The following is a 14493-nucleotide window of genomic DNA, read 5'->3' on the forward strand; positions in this document are numbered from 1 at the left end:
CTAATTACACTTAACGATTTTGATTTGATCAATTGTCTTGTAATCTCCCGGGTTTTATTTTAATAAAAATACATACGATTAATATCTTATAGTGTGTTGATGCCACTATTTCAATTATGTTCAGGCTAGAGACAAGATTTATTGAAGAAATTGTTAGGGACGTATGCAGTAGATTAGATCAGCAGTTGCAAAGTAAAATACCACACCTAATTGGGATGTGATCGTCAGTTAATACCATCACTTCATGGCTAAGAGATGGTTCCTCACACACAGCTGATATTTTAATCATCTGGGGAATGGGTGGTATTGGAAAGACATCTCTGGCCAACTACATCTATCAAATGAATCACTGTGATTTTCTAAGAAGCAGTTTTATTGAAGATATAGAAAGGAGATGTATGCCAAAAGTAAGTTCATTGCTTGATCTACAAAAGCAGTTACTTGAAGACATTCAAAAGGGTAATTTACAGAACTTAAATAATGTTAATGTGTGCACCGCCAAGATCGAGAAAGCACTGCGAAGTAATCAAACATTTATTATTCTTGATGGTGTTGATAGTTTCGAGCAGTTGTATGTGCTGATTGGTTCAAAAGGATTTCATCCTGGAAGTAAAATTATAATAACAACCAAAGATGGGTCTTTGACAGAAAAGTGTGGTTTGTTTCGCATGAATGTTTTACCAAGCACACGAAACACTTGCTTGAAGGATTACACGAGTATGATTCCCTGCAACTTCTAAGTTTGAATGCCTTTAGATGTATTGAACCCGAGGATGGATACAAAGAAGTGCCAATGAAGGTTGTGAAACATTGCAGAGGACATCCTTTGGCTCTTAAAGTTTTGGGGAGTTCCTTATGCAATGAAGATGTAGTATTTTGGGAGGATACCGTAGAATTGTTGGAGAACGAAGTTAATCCCACCATACAAAAGGTCCTTAAAATAAGCATCGACTCTTTGCCATTAGAAATGACAAAGAATTTTTTAAGCACATTGCTTGTTCTTTTGTTGGAAAGGATAAGGACATCACTGAAACAGTACTAAAGGAGTGTGGTGTTCGGACAATAAGTGGATTCAGAAAGCTTATCAATAGATGCTTAATTGTGGTTGGACCGAGAAATGGGTTGGTGATGCACCAACTGGTCCAAGATATTGGGAGATATTTAGTCTATCAAGAATCACCAGGGAAGCCATGGAAACGTAGCCGAATATGGCGTCAAGATGAGTCATACAATGTTTTGAAACAAGAAAAGGTATTTGAAGAGATGCAATATTTATTTGATTATTAAACAAGTTTTTGGGTTAACTGCGCTTCGCTGCGGTCGAAGTGCGGTTCACCACGTAAGAGCTTGTCGATTTTTGTAAAGGAAAAAAATAATAATTTGAAAAATAGCTCCCATGACTCGAACCTAAGACTATCTAGTACACATGTAAGGTGTCTAAACATTCATCCATGGATGTTTTGGTGTTTTAAGTACGACATTACTTCTTTACTCCGAATAATTTAAATAAATAAATTAGTTTTTAAATTAAAAAAAAACACATAACCAGCCAACCAACCTACCATTCACTTGTATTTGATATTTACAAATAATATTAGATATCTAGTGAAAATCGTGTTTTAAAAAAAAAATAAAAAAAACTAAACGCAACATTTAGTTCGAACCCACGATCAGTGGCTTCTAAATTCGGCAACCAAACCATTCAACTCTAACGACCCGTCCTAATCCATCTAGACGAATACATTACATTTGGTTACATCGCGAGGTACTTGACCTTTATATGATACATTTTACAAACATTGCATTCGTTTTAAAAGACAAACTTTCATTACATCGAAAGTTGACGGCATGCATACCATTTCATAATATATCCAACTATAATTAACTTAATAATAATCTTGATGAACTCAATGACTCGAATGCGACATCTTTTGAAATATTTCATGAATGACTCCAAGTAATATCTCTAATATGAGCAAATGCATAGCGGAAGATTTCTTTCATACCTGAGAATAAACATGCTTTCAAGTGTCAACCAAAAGGTTGGTGAGTTCATTAGTTTATCATAATCATTCATTTTCATCATTTTAATAGACCACAAGATTTCATATATTGTCACGCGTAACTCGCGAATTAAAATTCATTCATATGGTGAACACCTGGTAACCGACCTTAACAGGATGCATATAGAATATCCCCATCATTCCGGGACTCTCATCGGACATGATAAATCGAAGTACTAAATCATCCGGTACTTTGGATGGGGTTTGTTAGGCCCAATAGATCTATCTTTAGGATTCGCGTCAATTAGTAGATCGGTTTACTAATTCTTAGGCTACCAAGCAAAAGGGGCATATTCGGCTTCGATCATTCAACCATATAATGTAGTTTCGATTACTTGTGTCTATTTCGTAAAACATTTATAAAAATTTCGCATGTATTCTCAGCCGAAAAATATAAAGGGTAAAAAAGGCAAATGAAACTCACAGTATTGTATTTTGTAGTAAAAATACATATGACGATATTGAACAATGCAGGGTTGGCCTTGGATTCACGAACCTATATTATTCATATTTATATTAAAACATATAATCGTAATCGAACAAATTTATATATATTTTTATTAATGATATAATTTTTATATTAATAAATTATATGTTATATATATTTATTTTATATATATGTTTTAAAATGATTAAAATCTATATAGTTATTTTAATGTTTCCATATTTATATATTTACTTGTTTAGTGTTATATTTAAAAATCAATAGTTTGTTATATGTAAGTATTTATATAAATAATATTAATAGGTTTTATATATATAGTTATGTAAAATATTAATATAATTAGAATATATGTAATAAGTATATTTTATGCACAGAATACTTATTTGTTTAAAAAAAATAGTTTTGATAATAATAATGATTTACTAATAATAATAATAACACTAATATTTATCTTAATAACTAAAATGATAATAATACCACTAATAATAATACTAATACTTACTTATGACTACATATTTTATAACTTAAATTCATAATCATTTTCATAATTGTACTTGTATTCATTTAATTATAACCATTTTCCTTAATTTTTATCATATCGCTTTTATTATAAATTTCGTAACATGAATGTTGTTAACATGTTCATAATCATATTAATGATGATAACTACAATAATAATAATGTTAGTCATGATAATACTAAAAATTTTAATTGATAAAACTAGTAATAATAGTAATAATATCATAATTTACACTAATAATAACAATAATCCTATAATTAATAATAACAACTAAAGTAATGATAGTAAATAATAATAATAATTAATATAAATAATAATAATATAAATAATAATAATAATAATAATAATAATAATAATAATAATAATAATAATAATAATAATAATAATAAAAATAAAAAGATGAGACTACCTCAAGAAAATCGGCCTAAAAAGAATACAACCACTCCAGGGACTCGAACCCCCGACCTCTCGAAACCCGACACCATCCCTTAACCATTCCTCGATTTCTACTTTCCTGGAATTAATCCCACATGTTTTAATATAACCCGTATTGTTTTTATTTCCATAATTCATCTTCTTCCCCGTTAAACAAATCGATTAGAATGGTTAAATTATCAAAATGGCGAATTTAATTTTTGTTCAAGACTTATAATCAATCAGTAAAATATATACATATATTTGAGTTCTTGATTAATAAGAAAAACAAAAGTAATAAAAAAAATGAAGAATCCATATTCTGTTCGTCACTGATGAAAAAATAAATTAAAAAAATAAAATTGATTGTACAAACGAGAGCGTTTTGGACGAAACTTTCAACACAAATTGTGCTTTAAATCACTCCTAAAAACCTTATAAACTGTCAATTTTACTGGATTCATAACATATATCACGAATTTGATTAAGGAACATTTGTTGACTTTTAAAAACCAAATTTTTGACTTTAAAATTGGAACTCAATTCAAAGAATTGGAAGGTGAAAACTTACAGATAGTTTGAGCGAATGATTCCTAACAAAACTGCAATTCCAGATTTTTCAAATGAATTCGTATTCGAGTTTTGGAAAAAAAAAATGGAAGAACAGAGATATCGAGCTGTTGTAATATGTATTTCTATTTAATTCTTCAACTGCTGTGATTGTGAAAGATAAATGATAATGATATTAGAGGAATTCACTAAGCTCGGTTATATGATGAAAGTGGGTCTCGACATATACTCACGGGTGCAGCATAAATACAGAAAAAGAGAGAAAAAAATATATAATTTGATTGTGAAAGAAAACTGGATCCTATGTATCTGTTATAACTTTTATCATTTAATCCATCTAATTAATAAACAAATATAAATATATTAATATTGTTAATAATATTAAAACTAATAAAAATACTAATACTAATAATAATAATATTAGAAGTAACAAAAATAATAACACCAAAATAATACTAATACTAATAATAATGATATTTAATAATAATGATAATACTAACATTATTAATAATACTAATAAAAATACTAATTTTAATAATATTAATATTATTAGATGATAATAATAATATTAATAATAATTATAATATAACAATTTATACATATCAAATTTCATATTTATATATTAAATGAATAATATTAATACTCCTGATATCAATATTAATAATAAATGAACTAATAATATTTTTAATATAATAACTACATTTTAACTTGTAGTTTAATACATTAACATTAAATAGGTAATATTTAATTATTAGATAATATGTACATATAGTATTCGTATCTTTTATATATATTCCACCATACTTAAAGATTATCTATAGAAATTATATATAGTTTTAATTTAATAACCACTTAGTTATCTTGTATATTATTTTTATATTTTTAATTTCAATTATTTAAAATGTCTTTGTTAATTTAAAATTTTATATATGAGACGACCCGACCCAATCCATAGGGACGAATACAATAACATATGATTACATCGCGAGGTACATGACCTCTAAATGATACATTTTACTAACATTGCATTCGTTTTAAAAGATAAACTTTCCTTTACATCGAAAGTTAACAGGCATGCATGCCATTTCATAATATCCAACTTTAAATGACCTAATCTGTTCAATGTTTTATATACTAAATCTCAATTCCATAATCACACCTATGTATATGTATATATTTTTTTATTTACACATAATTGTTCGTGAATCGTTGGACATGATCAAAGGGTATTTGCTTACATGAATAAAGTTTCAAAACTTTCGAGACTCAACATTACAGATTTTGCTTATCGTGTCGGATATATATAAAGATTAAAGTTTAAATTTGTTCGGAAATTTCCGGGTCATCACAGTACCTACCCGTTAAAAGAAATTTCGTCCCAAAATTTGGTAGAGGTCGTCATGGCTAACAGTAAGAATGTTATTATGACAAATATGAGTTGATAAATAGGGTTTTATCAACATTGTTTAATATGGATAAAACTATTCGCTTTCGTGAAGAGTACGAATGAAGCTATCACTTAAGAGTGAAAATGAATAAAAGTAGGTTTGACTTAACCGGTGTCGTAGTCAAGATTGATTTCCGGAATTTAAGGGATTTAAAGAAAATCTTGATAATAAGATTTGGTTCTTCGGTAATTAAGGAGATTCAGATCCTCTTTGGTTAAACGCGATAATCTGCTTCGATTTGCTTTGTTGAATATTTTCCTATAAATCTACCCTCTCCATTTCCTTACGACTCACCTCTTCTATTCTTCTTTCCTCAATTCATACTTTAAATTATTCATTAATATGCTCCATCCCATCCTGATTCTTGATATCCTCTTAACTTTTATATCTGTTATTCTTTTTTTAATCTGCCACAGGAAGAATCTATTTACTTCTACTATACCCTAGGGTTTATAGTGTTTTTAGTTCTCCCGTGTCTTTACGTTGCTATATGCATTGATATATACGGTTTATAATTTCTGGGTGGTTGTTGGGTTTTATATCTTCCCTTATGCCTCGACGTTCCTGCTTCTGTCTTCTATAATCGTTGTCATTCATAGTTAATGCTCTCTTCTATTTACTGCGATTTATACTCCAGTTTCTATTTCGGAGCTTTGTCCTTTCGTTTCTTCTTCTTGCGATTAAATAACTCTTGTAATGGTCCAGAATTCGTAGGTATGAATTTCAGAATGAACATAGTAATTATCCTAAGAAGGAATTTGAAAGGGTACGATATTGATTTGTCAAATTACCAGAATACCTTGGAAAAGACCGAATCATCAAGAAATATTTTCTTGATATGTTTAGAGATTAGATTAAATGTAAGAGTCGTGTAAATGGTGCATGATGACGGTATGTTCTGTGAATCATCACGTCCATTAGAAGCTCAACATGAATTACTGTAATATAATGACGTTGATCAAGTGTCATTACATTATACTAACTCATGCATCAGTTCCCAACACTACTTCAAAAACATTCATATTTAAATTTTTCAGAATTTAGAAACTAACACAGTTTCTTTTATGTTGTAGATATTACAGAGAGATAGATGATTTCAAATAAGAATAGTTGTGAAAATATTTCCAGAGATATGGAGAATATGTATAATGGGAGATACAAAGATATCTTATAATATTTAAGATATGATGATGATGAAGAATATCTGTCTGTGAAGGTTTAGCATAAGAAGTAAGGTGTTTGCTAACGATTTTAGCAGAAACTGAATCATTTGGATCCTTTGAAGGCAGATTTAGTCTCTGTGATTTGTCCACAGCTTCCTTCATACTTTGCTCAATCCGTTTTTCAGTACCAAATCCTTTCTTTTTCTGAGCTTTACCAAATCACTATCTTTTATCATCAAACTTTTGGCAGTTTAAACCATCTACCATTTTTATGTTTCCTCTACATTTAATGCTATAATATCTGAATCACTGGTTTTCAATCCGAGATGGGTTCAGAAGAGTCGCTGGTAGTAATATGATGGAATATAAAAGGTTCCCCAGTAACAATGACGAATGGCAACGTATCTATCGGGGTTAAAATAAGACTAGTCCGACTGAAAAGTCGAAGTTGACTTGCTGAAGCTGTGACAAAATTGGCTACTTTGAAAAGGAATCAAAATGTTGTTTTTGCTAATAAATGATAAAGGATTCAACGCGGTTACATGTTAGATTAAGACTTTGGTTTCGAGAGTTTTTCAGGTACAAAACTTTGGGTAACGTGTGGTTGGATCATCATCTCGATTGTTGATCATTTGAAGTGTCTTTTGAAATTTTGAAGGGTTTTAAATGCAGATTGACATAGTCAATATCCAAATGATAGAATCGTCCTGAATCCCGAATGATTTTCATATTTCTCTAAGTGTTACGATTAAAAGTGATGTTCTATCACGGTTTTGAAGTCAAAGTATAAATTTGAAAAAAAAATGTAAGGATCTAAGAGTGATGATTTCGGTTGTATCTCGGGTTGAATTCTGAAATTCCCAAGATCAGAATATGTAATTAGATTCGAATGATTATGATTGGTTTGATTTCTATAGAAGAATGTATATTGGTATAGTTGATGATTGTCGAATCAGAATTGAAGAACGTAACATATTAATTGTGATTTTATATATCTCTCGGGTTTTACCTACCCGTTAAAAAAATTTCACAAATAATATTTTGAACAAGAATTTTCATTACAATCTTTATGAAATATATGTGAGTATATTTTCTTCAGGTGTAATACGGATTTAATGAGTTAATAACATATTTAACTCATTTGAGTTTTTTTTTCGACTTGAATTAGAACTGGATAATCTCTAAATCATTAGAAATTTCACAATCTTCGCGGAGGATTAATGGAATCATACTTCCTTATTTATTCATATTGATATTCCTTGGTGAAGGATATTGGTGCTCATGGAATTCTTGCGAACTTCGCATGATACCAATGGTGTTCTTTGAAAAGTTTCGAGTATATTGATAATGACAGTGTAAAATTAATCATATGTTTAAATAATACACTTGGTTCGTTATGAAATGAAATTCATTGAATTGAAGCAGAGATTGTAATTAACGCTGGTTGGGTTGTTATCGAAGAATGTACATCATAGCATTTTAGTAATATAAATTAATCGAGTAGTATCTATCCTCTTTTAATTCATACATAATAGCTTAGTACAGAAAGATGCATTCATACTTCAAGATTCATATATATATATATATATATAATATGTATATATAAATTCTTCAGAAGGAAAAGTAATAATGAATTAATAATTCATAACTCATTGATATAATAGACGCGTTGTATGATTCGTAATGGTTTCCACAGTGATTCTTGAACTGGCAAAGCTTGTGATGTTAGAGGTGCTGACGATTTTATTAATGTTGACAGCACAGACTGTGTTGGCGAGGCCATGCGTACCGCTGATGTTGTTTGATAAAACAAGTCTAGCTTGTAAACCACGCACTGTTCTTGTCAGGGTTTCGATTCTTCTCCCTATCATCTCTGTCCACTCATCTAGTTTTTGGTTAAGGCTGAGATAGATAATCTCTAAAACTTTAGAGATTACATAATCACCACAGAATGTTTCTCCGATGAAGTTATGAATCAATACTTCATCGTTTGTTGTTGTTGGTACTCCTTGGTATCTTTGGTGCGTGTGATGTTGATATCCAATATACAGATTGGGATATTGGGGTGTGTGGTGCGGATGTGATTGTTGGTGGTGGTAATGATCCTGTTGATGTTAATAATGGTGGTTGATGTTGATGCCGGTGATGCTGCTGGTGCTTTTAGTATTGAGGCTTGCGAGGTGGATGTTACTGGCGGTACTGGTTACGCTACTGGTGCTGCTGATGGTGTTTGTAACCTTCGCACCATATTCTCCAAAGCCACTACCCGAGCGCGAAGCTCGTTAACTTCTGCTAGTACACCGGGATGATTAGCGGTTGGAGTGAGCGAATGAACAAGATCCGAAATATGGGATATTATGTAATCGTGACGAGATACTCTAGAAATGAGAGAAAAAATGGTTTCTCGAACAGGTTCGCTGGTAAGTGCTTCAGGTTCATCACCAAGAGGGCAATTTGGTGGATGGAATGGATCACCTTCTTCTTGTCTCCAGTGATTTAGTATATTACGTACCCATCCCCAATTCATCCAGAATAGATGATGGGAGATTGGTTGATCCATTCCAGTGACGCTGCCTTCGGAGCCCGAATGGAAATCCATGTCGGCATAACTGTCAGAATCGGAGGAATTCGAACTAGATGCGGAATCCATCTCGTATAGTCGGGGAAATGAATTTTTTTGTATGGAATAGATTGTAGGAGTTAGATGTGGTATTCTTCAATACATAATTTACATATGTATATATAACCAAAATCCCATAAATTACGGAGGAATCTTTGAAAAATGTCACTCAAAGTTCACAGTAACAGATATACCAGGATAAGATTTCGTCTATACACTATTATGCAATAAATGCAAGAAAACGCGTCTAGACTATAGAATGATAATCAGGTAATTTCCTAAGGATGGTAGGTAGATGATTTTCGACTAAAATGATAAGCAAAACTTTTGACATGCAGACACGGTCGAAGTCCAGACTCACTAATGCATCCTAACGACTTATCAGTTAGATACACTAATACAGACCTGGTTCGCTAAGACCACCGCTCTGATACCACATGAGACGACCCGACCCAATCCATAGGGACGAATACAATAACATATGATTACATCGCGAGGTACATGACCTCTAAATGATACATTTTACTAACATTGCATTCGTTTTAAAAGATAAACTTTCCTTTACATCGAAAGTTAACAGGCATGCATGCCATTTCATAATATCCAACTTTAAATGACCTAATCTGTTCAATGTTTTATATACTAAATCTCAATTCCATAATCACACCTATGTATATGTATATATTTTTTTATTTACACATAATTGTTCGTGAATCGTTGGACATGATCAAAGGGTATTTGCTTACATGAATAAAGTTTCAAAACTTTCGAGACTCAACATTACAGATTTTGCTTATCGTGTCGGATATATATAAAGATTAAAGTTTAAATTTGTTCGGAAATTTCCGGGTCATCACAATATATGCCCTTATATTTATATTTATACACATATTTACATAATTATTTATACATAATTGTTTGTGAATATTCTTACATATATATATATATATATATATATATATATATATATACATATATATATATACATATATATATATATACATATATATATATACATATATATATATATATATATATATTAATTACATTTTTATTACAAACAATTTGTTCGTGAATTGTAACGACCCTACTTTTTCCATTATCTTTTACCGCTAATCATTTAACGACCGTTAACTGTTATTCGTGCCACGTCATTTCTACGACCTATATTATTATTTTTGTAATAATATATTAATTATTATGTGTTATATGAATATTTGTATTCATATTTTAAGTTATACGTTTCTACATGTCGCGAATTTTTATCCGGCGAATCTTTTCGGTTTTCAAACCAACGGTCGAGCTTTTGGGATTTTTAAGTCCTAATTATTTTAAATATGATCTTTTAATGTCATATGAATATATATAGTGTTTATATATGTTTTTCGTCGCGTATTTGTTATTTCTCTGGATTTTCAATCGCGTAGTCGTGTTTTCGCGTTTCGGGTTTCGTTCGGACATTCGGGCCACAAGACTTCCTTCCACTCAAGTGGGCCATGTGGGACCCACCCCTCTAAAAATTTCGTCCAAAACACCCCTATACCCCATTTTTATTTTTATTTTCAATTTTTTATTCCTCATTTCTTTTCTAAACCTAAAACTAGCAAGTATCTTTTTCTCTCATCTTTCTCCCTTTCTTCTTTTCTTTGGCCATCACCCAACAATAGAATCATCATCATTTCATCATCAGTTTTAGCTTGGATCAAAGGGCTTTTAGCATAATCGGATTCATCTCTTCGATCTCTACGCGTTCATACTAATCAATTATTGATTAGGGTATAAACCCTAACCCTAGCTTTTCAATTTTTCATTTATTTTTCTGATTTTATATGTTATAATGATAGTATGATGCTTATATGTTATTGTATTGTTGATTGTATGCGTAGAAATGCTCGTTAATTCATGTTTTCGGTTTGATTGTTTTGGGACAGCGGTCTGATTGTTGTTTTCTGTGAATATAACTGATATAAAAGTGAAATTAAAGTGTTTAGATGAGTTCTTCTCATCAATACATTAATTTTAGACTCCGGATTCATGTCATTTCGATTCCCGGAGCTCTAGTTATGCTTAAAATGGTGTTTTGTTGAGATTAAAATGCGAAAACGAAATGAATCAGGTATGGTCCGACTTTTTGACCACTTTTGAAGTCTTTAGGGTGTACTAGTGTGTTAGGATTGATGATGAGATGAACTTTCATGTTCAGGTCATCGAAATCCGAGCCACAGATCACCCGGTATGACTAAAACATGTTTTTGAACGGATTAAAGCTACAAGTTGTTTAATGACTGATCATCACGACTTGTTTGCTGTTCTTGGGATGTTCTTGAGCACACTAATGTGTCGGGTGGGTTGGTTAGGCGAAGATATATATAAGACTCTCCGAAAACTGATTCCCGGGGCTCAAGTTATGACCCGATGAACTTTTAATTAAAACTTATGGTTATTAATTATGACTTATGATATAAATAATGAATTTCATTATTAATAAAGTACTTATAATATAAAAAGTAATTAATTTAATTTAAGACTTATGATATATATATATATATTTATTATATCATTTAATAATTACTTATGATTTAATTAAACTTTTAATTAAACTTATGATTAATAATACTTTTATTATTAATGAAAAATACTTATGGTAAGTATTAAACTTATATTATGAGATTATTATAATAAGACTTATAATAAGGATTAATTAATTATTTAAATATTATAAGACTTAGTTATTATTTAATTATAATTTAATTATCAAATACTTATGATTTAATAATTATAATTAGAAACTTATGATATGATTAATAATTCATTATTAATTAATAATACTTATGATATGATTAATAATTCATTATTAATTAATAATACATATGATATGATTTAAAATTCATTATTAATTAATAATACTCATATTATGATTAATATTTAATTACTTAATTAAATACTTATGTTATATTAATTGTATCATTTAAATTTATGTTAACTTTAATAATTCATTTAATTTAATTAAAACTTATGTTATGACATGATTATACATATATGACTTTAAGTAACATTATAACTTATATTATTAATATAATTTATACTTTAAAAATTAATGTTGACTATGTTTGACCAAGGTTGACTTTTGAGTTGACTTTGACTTTCAGTTGACTTTTGTTGACTTTCTAATTAAGGAAACTTTTCTAAGTTATAAACTTTCCATAAATAGCAACTTTCTAAATATGGAAACTTTTCAAAAATAGAAACTTTCCTAAAATAGGAACTTTCCTAAAATAGGAACTTTCCTAAAATAGAAACTTTTCAAAAATAGAAACTTTCCAAATTGGAAACCTGCTAAAAATAGAAACTTTCTAAAAATAGAAAGTACGTATCCTTACGCTGTCCTGATCAAACCGAAACATACCGAGTGTTATTCTATGCTTATTTGCAACAAGTACTATAGCTATCATACTAAGACTTGACCTAAGTTAGTTATTTATATCGACCTGCTTTATTTATAGGTCAGCGTTGTGATCATTCCTGATCACTTTACTTCGTTTGCTGTTCGCATTTTTGTGTGGTTACTTCATTTGCTTTAAGGTGAGTTATAGTCCCATTTTTCTATTTTAAATCTTTTGGGATGAGAATACATGCATTTTATTTTTACGTATTGGACACAAGTGGAAGTTGGTTTAAATTATTCATTGTGAGTAGAACAAAAATATTCCCTAATCTGATAATTGTAATCACTGGTTTCTACTGGTGAATGCGAATCCTATGGATAGATCTATCGGGTTTGACAACCCCATTTCGAGCTAGTCGCGCTAGCAATTTATAATCAGAATGTTTAGTACTTCGTATTTAGTTGAAGACACACTTGTTCGGTGTATATTATTTATTGTGTTTGGCAAGGGTAAATAAATGGTTAAGTGGTTACCAGGTGGCTTACGAAAAATGGAATAATATTTTTATATGTTTTCTAGCATATAATTTTGTGGTTCAAAAAGGAGTTTTTATGTTTTCAAACATAAATTTTTATGGTTTAAATTAAATATTGTTTGCAATATTAAACCTATAATTCACTCAATATTTTTGTTGACAGTTACTCGCATGTTTTATTTTCAGGTTCATGATTGATTGCTTCTGCTGTGCTTAGAGAGTCTGCATATTTATGATGGCAGCTTTTGTTAAACATTAACTTGCATTCTATTTTGATACATTTAATAGTGGATGTTGTTGACTTGTTTTGGTCAACTTCTGGTTAAGTATTTATGTAAGATTTTTCTAAACTTACATATTTTGGTAGGTTTACTTTATAGGAAATTATTTTTAAATAAAGAATGCAAGGTTATTTATTAAATTCATTTAGAGTTATGATCAAGCTGTGGGACCAAGTTAACGATGGTCGTCAAGTGTACTTTGACGGGTCGTTAAATGAATCGTCAGAAATAGTCAATGGTTAAATGAATCCATGAAAACAGTTTCAAAATTTTGTAACTCAACATTACTGACTTTGCTCATCTTGTCGAAATCATATAAAGATTTAGTTTAAATTTGGTCGGAAATTTTCGGGTCGTCACATCAACCACCATTGCATGTTAGCTACACATTACAACTTTTATTGTATATCTATTCTAAAATGGGTTGAAGTCAAAATTAAGCCTTCAATTTTGACTATGTTACTATTCATGATAATTCTCTAAATGAATGTATTTATAATATCTTTTTTATTTTAATGTTTACTTGCACAATTTCTTCTTAGGATACTAGTAAAATTCAAGGCCTTGTTCTTGACATGCAAATGATGGAGAAAGATGCATCACATGGACAAGGTAGTTCATCAGAGAAAATTTTTGGAGATGATCTTTTTGGAAAATTTGGAGCACATCATCTTATTTAGCGAGTTTGCATTTTCTTCTCAAAGATCTGGTGTTTAATTGCTTGGGTTTTCATATTGTGTTCTTCGGATAGTAACAAGCGTCACATAAAAACAAACGTACTTAGTAAGATGGATAAACTTAGGTTACTCCAACTCAATTATGTACCACTCCGTGGGTCGTATAAACACTTTCCTAAAGGTTTAAGATGGCTGTCTTTACATGTTAGTAATTTAGTGTAATTGAGGGACTTGGTTCTTTCACTTGGAAATGGGTTAGGAGGTACGGAGTGTACACCCATCTAGTGAAAGACTTCCCGGACCCAAAAGCGGTTTCGTAAATGTCTTGACTTTATTGACATTTACATAATTAGGATTTAATGACATTAAGA

At 30.1% G+C, this 14493-nt stretch overlaps 1 protein-coding gene across 1 annotated transcript; it reads left to right on the forward strand.

The window, feature by feature from the left end:
* Positions 1-296: 296 nt before the first annotated feature.
* Positions 297-14125, forward strand: LOC139841713 (disease resistance protein RPV1-like). Its single transcript, XM_071831918.1, has 4 exons — positions 297-637; positions 757-931; positions 1015-1251; positions 13988-14125. Exons 1-4 carry the CDS (start codon positions 297-299, stop codon positions 14123-14125), a joined length of 891 nt encoding a protein of 296 aa, XP_071688019.1.
* Positions 14126-14493: the final 368 nt, after the last annotated feature.

The sequence above is a fragment of the Rutidosis leptorrhynchoides genome, chromosome 4, assembly GCF_046630445.1.
Source record: "Rutidosis leptorrhynchoides isolate AG116_Rl617_1_P2 chromosome 4, CSIRO_AGI_Rlap_v1, whole genome shotgun sequence".
Classification (NCBI taxonomy): Eukaryota; Viridiplantae; Streptophyta; class Magnoliopsida; order Asterales; family Asteraceae; genus Rutidosis; species Rutidosis leptorrhynchoides.